Here is an 8,246-nt window from a genome sequence, read left to right on the forward strand (position 1 = left end):
CTCGGGGGGCTGGCGAGCCATCTTGGATTTGAAGGGTCTCAACCGCTTTCTTGTTTACAAGAAATTCAAAATGCAGACCCTAAAATCCATCTTAGCAAGCGTCAGGAAGGGAGACTTCCTCTCCTCCGTCGACCTGACGGAGGCCTATCTCCACATTCCAATCTTGCCAGAACACCGCAGGTTCCTGAGGTTTGCCTACACACACAGGCATTACCAGTATCGGGCTCTTCCTTTTGGCCTGTCCTCAGCCCCCCGGGTCTTCACGAAGGTCCTGGCGGTGCTGGCGGCTCATCTACGGATGAGGCCGGTGCGTGTCCAGTGTTACCTGGACGACATACTCGTATTGGCCAGGTCCCTTCACTCAGCCGAGTCGGATCTACAGATTACCCTGCGGACTCTTCAAGAACACGGGTTTTCTGTGAATTTCAGAAAGAGCCACACGGTCCCCACAAAGCGACTTATCCATCTAGGAGCCTTAATAGACTCAGACCTTTGCGAGGTTTATCTCTCTCCGGAACGTCAGGTCAGCAGCCGGACACTGGCACTCCAGGTCCGCAAGGAACAGTGGGTGCCCCTGGTGCGTCTCTCACAACTCCTAGGGAAGATGGTCTCTTGCTTAGGCATCGTGCCATGGGCCAGACTTCGTTCCCGGAGTCTCCAGTGGTTCCTTCTCCCATATCAGAGACGCAACCTCAGTGCATCAAAATCAAGGGTCAGGGTTCCACACCAGACGCTGGTATCTCTACTCTGGTGGACTTCATCCGCCATTTCCAGGGGTACATTCTTCAAGGAGCCATCCAGGGTTACCCTGACCACAGACGCCAGCCTATTCGGCTGGGGGGCTCATATCCACAATCACCTCGCCCAGGGTCGGTGGTCACGGTCAGATCTGACCCACAACATAAATTGGTTAGAGCTGAGAGCAGTACACCTGGCTCTTCGGGAATTCTCTCCCCTGGTAAAAGGGAAACACATACTAGTCCTGACGGACAACATTACGGCCAAAGCGCACATAAACAAACAGGGAGGGACCCACTCTTGGCCTCTCATGCAGGAGGCCATGGCATTGGGTCTCTGGGCNACATGCCTAGACTCCCTCCCTTCAGGGACATGAGCGGCTTTGGTATGTCCCATCCTGTGGACTCTACACCACCATCTGCTGGAGAAAGCGGCGTTGTTCTTACCTGAACGCCTTTTCTCAGCAGAGTGGTGTAGAGTCCACATCCCCCCCTGTTATTTCTTGTCTAGACATGTGTCCTTTGGTTCTTTCCTCTCACTTTCATTTGGAGCCTTGCGTCTGCATTTTGCGCCTCGACATGTGCCAAAAACTGGGGAAGTCACACCCAGAGAGAGGCGTGGCAAGAGTTTTTTCTTGTCTTAGTTCTGCTAGGCAGGATTGCATAATTAACCCATCCTGTGGACTCTACACCACTCTGCTGAGAAAAGGCGTTCAGGTAAGAACAGCGCCGCTGTTGAATATATATATACTGGTTTCCAAATTATTTTTTGGATAGAATGCAAAGTGATTAAGTTTTTTAGATCCTGAAGGGTTGAGGACATGATTAACTGAGAGATTGCTGTTCTTGACATAAACTTGCCTTGACTTCAAAGTCAGCAAGATAAATTCCTTAAAGACCACTTTCTGATCTTTACAGAAAAGAATTTAATTCAATCAATCATTTTTTATTTTAGATGCCAGGGTCTTGTCATTTATTTAGATTTTTTTAAATTTAGGTTATTATAATCATAAAAAACTAAATGTACCATGCAGTTCTTATTTCTTGATCTATGAAAACCTTATTTCATGTTGATCTCTATATTAAAGTTATGATTTATTAACATTTTAACAATTTGCCTCTGCAATGACTTAATTTATAGGGAGGAATCAATGCTGCTTTGGGGAACATGGAAGTTGATAACTGGCGATGGCATTTCTATGATACTGTGAAAGGCTCTGACTGGCTAGGAGATCAGGATGCAATTCATTATATGACAGAGCAAGCCCCTGCTTCAGTTATTGAGGTACAGTTACTCAGATTCTTTGACTGTCTACAAACATTCACATTGATAACATAATTAGGGGAAACAGTTTCTTTAGCTAAGACAATTTCCTTAATTATAGTATGAATGTGAAAAACAGAAGACATAAACATGTATTGACTGCCTTTATTTGTCTTTTAATAAGACAAATATGTGAAATGTAATATGTGAAAAGACCCAGAAAAACTGCTGATGACCATAAATTTCTTGATAATGCCAATATCATTGAAGATATCCTTTTCTGAAAGGGCAGCCCCAAACAAAATGTTTATATTTTATGTCATTTAAAACAGCAGTTCCCAACCTTTGCAGCTTGGCGGCTTGGCTGGGGAGAGGGGAACCGGACTGCACGAATGGCAGGCATGCGTGCACAAGTGCAGTTCAACTTGCGAGAGCGGCGGGCTGGTGTGAACACACATGCCACACAGCTTGACTGCAATTTCTAGCACAGCCCAGTTCTGAATAAGCCACGTCCTGCAGCCTAGGGATAGGGGACGTCTTATTTAAAACCATTGTAAATTCATTCACAAATTTCAGGTTTGGATCACAATTTTTTTTCTAGATTGAGATACCCTATTTAATTGTCTGTTTTAAGACATGACCCGTTCCAATTTACCTAAGTTTACCCAGTATTCTTCATTTGTTCCTTAGGTGTTTTAAATGTTTTGAGGCTTTTTGCATTCTGTGATTCAGCTGTATATATCATTGGAAAATGGGGAACTGTCATCCTTAGTGATCAGACTATTTTTATGATTTTAGTCTGGCAGCATCATTATGCCAAATTTATTTGTGAAAAAAATGTGATTCAAACTTGGTGTTTCAGTTATATCCATAGTTTTCTTACCAGTGCCACCTAAGTGATTTGCCATTGCTTTCTTTGGGGCTTGATTTTATCATTTGTTCTAAGTGCGTCAGCTTTCTTCATGGTGGTACAGTCTTCCTGGTCCTTATCAATACAGATTATTCTTAGCTTTCCCCTTCCTCTTTTAATGATACTAAGCTGGCAGGAATAGCAAATACCCCAGATGGATCTTGACAGACTTGAACACTGGGCCCTATCTAACAAAATGAAATTCAGTGTAGAGAAAAGTAAAGTTTTATACCTAGGCAAGAAAAACCAAAAGTATACATATAGATTGTGAAAGTAAGCTTAATAGCAATAACTGTGAGAGGGATCTTGGAATCTTAATGGACAATCAATTAAATATGAGTCAAGAGTGTGCGGCGGCAGCCCCAAAAGCCAATGCAATCTTAAAGATCACATGAGGTATTAATACCACTCTATAAAGCCTTAGTAAGACCACACCTAGAATACTGCAACTATAAAAAGGATATTGAGACTATAAAAAGTGCAGAGAAGAGCAACAAAGATGATTAGGGTATAAGAAGCTAAAACATGAAGAATGGCTACAGGAACTGGGCATGGCTAGTCTAGTGAAGAGAAGGACCAGGGGAGACATGACAGCAGTATTCCAATATTTGAGGTGCTGTCACAGAGAGGAGGAGATTAACCTATTTTCCAAAACATCTGAAGGCCAGACAAGGAAAAATGGATGGAAACTGATGAAGGAGAGAATCAGTTCTTCTAGAAATAAGAAGAAATTTTCTGACAGTGAGAACAATCAACCTGTGGAACAGATTGCCTTCAGAAGTTATGGGAGCTTTATCATTGAAAGCTTTCAAGAAGAGACTGAACTGCCATCTGTCAGAAATGGTGTAGGGTCTCCTGCTTGGGCAGGGGATCTCTTCCAACTCTGTTATTCTATTCTATTCTTACTAGCAAAGGTGACATACCAAAAAGAAAAGTGGTTGCAGGTTTTGCTGGACTTGACATTTTTAGATATATGTTACTTTGTTCTCTCCCAAAATAGTAATTGATGCAGGCAAACTATAGTTCTTATGTATGGCAGAAGCTTCAGTATTCAAATATTCTTTTTCTAATGTGTAGTCCTCAATTTTTGAAAATTGAATTATCATACTTGTTAAAAATTATGTGGGCTAATACAAAAGGCCTCAGGACATATTTAGGTCCCTAAATAATGTCCACAAACTGCTAAACTTAAATAAGTTAAATTAAATTACTGCATTTAAAAATGGCCAAGAACTTATATGATCACTAAATCTCATAACATTTCAGTACTTTTGCTTAAAATAAGACAGTGAAAATATCAAAATCTTTTCAGTTTTCAGCTATTAAAAATAAATATACATGTTTATTTACATATTACAGCCTTACAGTATTGTTATAGCTCATGAATAATCTAGGAACTGTGGTGATATTACTAGCTAATTTTCAGTAACTTCTATTAGAACTTCTACTTACATAATAGTGCAGAATCTTGCACCAAAATATACTAAATAGATTAAAATGTTGCTTAGCTTATGTTAGCTCTTTTTATTTTATTTTATTTCTTTTTTGAGGCTGAGATATTTTCAGATTGCATTATATCTTACTTTTCTAATTCTCCTTGTCTTTATATACATAATTAAATTGCTCATCTCATTTTGGATTCCTCAGCTAGAGAATTATGGTATGCCATTTAGCAGGACAGATGATGGAAAGATCTATCAACGTGCTTTTGGAGGTCAGAGCCTTAAATTTGGGAAAGGAGGACAGGCTCACCGTTGCTGTTGTGTGGCTGATAGGACAGGTCACTCTCTGTTACATACACTGTATGGCCGGGTAAGTAATTGTTGTGGAGTGGGGAACAAAGATAACTAAAGTCATGATTAACAGAGTTACTTTTAAATTTGATGGTGGCATTGGTTTATACCTATTGCTGTTATGACTCACCCCAGATAAAATTTGGCTGATGTTCCTATATATTGTCTGTATAAATAAATATAATCAAAATAATAGAGTTTACATAAGTGATATTTCTCTGTTATTCAGAATTCAAAATGACAGTTTTTTAAAAAAAAAAACCAAATCTTTTCTTCAGATAGAATTGTTTTTGTTTTATCTTTGATTTTATAAAAAATAAAGGAATTGTGAAGATTCCATGTAATATGTCAGATCATTGGACCATGTATTCCACTAGATGGTAGTGGTCAGAGAAGAGAGCTTGGGATTGTTGTGGATGCATAATGAAAATGTTAATCCAATGGGTTCTTGGAAAATAGTAATTTCCAAATTAGACATTAAGGAAGAAATTCAATATTGCCAGCAAATAATAGTTTTATAAATGTGATTTCACTTAAAAACTATTTAAGACACCTGTATCATAAAAAGGCTGTTATGTGCTTGAAAATATAGAGGAAAAAAGCTGTTAAAGGAGACAAATTAAAGTTGGGGGAAATTTAAAAAAAATTTAGAGAACAGACAGGTGTACAAATTATCAAGGAGATGCAAAAGACGAGACTTGTCTTTCACATCTTAAAATCTAGAACTTGGATCATCAAGAAAGTTGAGTGCAAAGATAAAATTAAGTATTATTTTACATGGGGTATAGTTAAACTACCTAATTCTCATCTAAACCATGAACAGGCTCTCAATTTGAATGAATTTAACATTTATTAAAATAGTGTCAAGATGAATCTGGACATACTGTATATATATAGCCTTTAGATAATTTACTGGACAGAACTCGAAGGTAATCTTCTAATCCAATCCCCAATCCCCTGCTCAAGCAGAATACCCAATACAATTTCAGACAGCTGTCCAATCTCTTAAAAAACTCCACAATTTCTGAAGGCAATCTGTTCTACTAATTAATTGTTATCACTGTCAAGAAGTTTTTCCTTACTTCTAGATTTGTTCTCTCCTTGATTAATTTCCATCCATTGCTTCTTGTCCTTCCTTCAAGTGCTTTGGAGAATAGGTTGACCCCATATTCTTTCTTAAACATTGGAACACTTTTACCATGTTACCCCTTGTCCTTCTTTTCATTAGACTAGACATACCCAATTTCTTCAACCCTTCTTCATATGTTTTAGCCTCTAGTCCTCTAATAATTTTTTTTGCTCTTTTCTGCATTTTTTTCTAGAGTCGCAACATCTTTTTTTATATCATGGTGACCGAAACTGGATATAATATTTCAAGTGTAGTCTTACCAAGGCATTATAAAACAGTATTAATACTTCATTTTGATCTTGATTCTATCCCTCTATTAATGTAGCCCTAGGACTGCGTTGGCTTTTTTGGCAGCTACAGTAGACTGCTGGCTTATATGTAAGCGTTTGTTAACTAGAAGTCCTAAATCCCTCTTGTAGTTATTGCTGTTGAGCCAGGTATTACCTATTCTATACCTGTGCATTTGGTTCTGATTCTGAGTATATGATATCAAAGCAAACTAATATTTTGTTCATATGTCACTAATTATTACTGATAGTTCAATTCTACATGCTCAAATAATTTTTGATTATTATTAATATTTTTTTAAAGAAAAAGGAAATTTAAGTCAAAGATTTTAATAGATATTGTTAAGTGAAACAATTTCTCCTCATATTCTTGTGATACTATCAAGGCTCTTAATATTAATTATATATATGATTGCAAATATAATGCATCCACTATCTTTTGTCCTATTTTTAACCTAAAGGCATAAGCAAAGCATTGAATACTGTCATGCGAACACTTGTCAGTTATATGTAAATTTACAGTTAGCAATACTAGTACATTCCCCATCAGAACTTTTTTTATTTTGGAAGAAATTTTATTGGTTTTTAAAACAAAATGCTCAAGACACACCATGGTGTTAGGGTAGTCAAACATCTAGAGACAAAACATATATACATAATTCAGTCAATACATCTAGTATTCCCTCTCTTTTTCCCTTAAGTAACATAATTTATTTTAAAAAGTCCAATTCTAGCTTACGTTTATTCAACCTATACCTGATTTTAAAGCTTTAGAAATTTACACTACCATAATCAAATTAGCATTAAGTACAAACATTATCAATTCAGGTATCCCTTCCAAATATATTCTAGTTCCTTGATTTTATCATAGATCTTATTTAATTCTTCTTCCACTAATATCCCTTAATTAAAATAAAATATTAATCTATCCTATACGTAACTAGTCTATCAATTAATCAATCTCTCTAGGCTGACAAAAGAAAGTCAAACCTTAAGTCATTTCAATCCATTAAACAGAATTCAAATTACATCCAGTTAATTGTCATAACTAATAACATCCATGTTATCAAACAATCAAATCATTTTATTAGATTAACTCAGCATTGCATAATAATTTTCTTACAAGTAACCCTATTGTCCTAAGAAAAAAGAACACACTATTAATCAATTTAATATATGTTCCATTAATCACCCCTTACCTAAAAATATCTCCTTTTTAAGCTAAAATATTAATCTATCCTAGACCTATCTAATCCATCAATCAATCTCTTTAAGCTGACAAGATAGCATCAAACCTTAAATTATTTCAGTTCATTGAGCATCAAACAAATAAATAGAGATAGTAATTTTCATATAAATAAACTTTATATATCTTCCATTAGTCGCCCATTTCTCTTACATCTAACTCATAATCTTAGTCCTTAAATCAATCCATAATTCTAGGTTGCCTTTAGTCCATTACATAAAACTTTAACTTTCACTTTTTTCAGTCTTATTCTAGGTTTCTTCTTATGCCAAGTAGGTTTCCATAAGAGAGCTTCCCTTCCAGCTGATAAGTCTCTCTTTGTTGCTTGTAGTATCATTTGGATCAGTAAGAACCATCTTGGCCTCAACATTGGCTCTCTGACTCTCTTAACCATAAAGTCTCGTTGCTTTAACATGTCAAGTCTCAGTCTTTGCTTTTTCTGGTCCTCAGTACCATAAATGAATTGCTTATAAGGCAAAATCAATTTCTCTTTATTCTCAGTTAAGTCCTCTTCTTGTGTGATCTGTTTTATAGAAGAATCACGTGTAGTCTGTAAGTCAATTTTGAAGTTTGAAGGAGAGATTCTGGTTCTTAACTCTGTAGTAAGCTCTTTCATTGTAGCACATATTTCTTCTTTAGCTCATAGATCTTTTCCAGAATAAGTTTACAATTTAGATGTGAGTGGGGGGAGAGGGTGGGGGATTGAAGGAGGAGGGAGGAATTAGTACGGTCAGTGGGAGAGGCAGATATGGCGGGAGCAGAGGACCATATCAGGTTAGGGGAGCACGCACACGCTATTTACAAGCTTGTGGGCGCTCCGGTCCTCAGGTCTCCACTCGGTTTCCGGGAGACTTAGACCCTCCGGCCCGGGACCTTCGGC

General features: G+C 37.3%; 1 protein-coding gene across 1 annotated transcript in view; it reads left to right on the forward strand.

Moving 5' to 3' along the window:
* SDHA (succinate dehydrogenase complex flavoprotein subunit A) overlaps window positions 1–8,246 on the forward strand; it is a 129,178-nt gene that overhangs the window by 35,880 nt on the left and 85,052 nt on the right. Inside the window, exons 4-5 of the mRNA XM_029284516.1 lie at window positions 1,879–2,022; window positions 4,559–4,723. Coding sequence (XP_029140349.1) covers window positions 1,879–2,022; window positions 4,559–4,723 — 309 coding nt within the window. The remainder of the gene's footprint in view (window positions 1–1,878; window positions 2,023–4,558; window positions 4,724–8,246) is intronic.

Source organism: Protobothrops mucrosquamatus, unplaced genomic scaffold (assembly GCF_001527695.2).
Source record: "Protobothrops mucrosquamatus isolate PMUCROS unplaced genomic scaffold, P.Mucros_1.0 scaffold_134, whole genome shotgun sequence".
NCBI lineage: Eukaryota > Metazoa > Chordata > Lepidosauria > Squamata > Viperidae > Protobothrops > Protobothrops mucrosquamatus.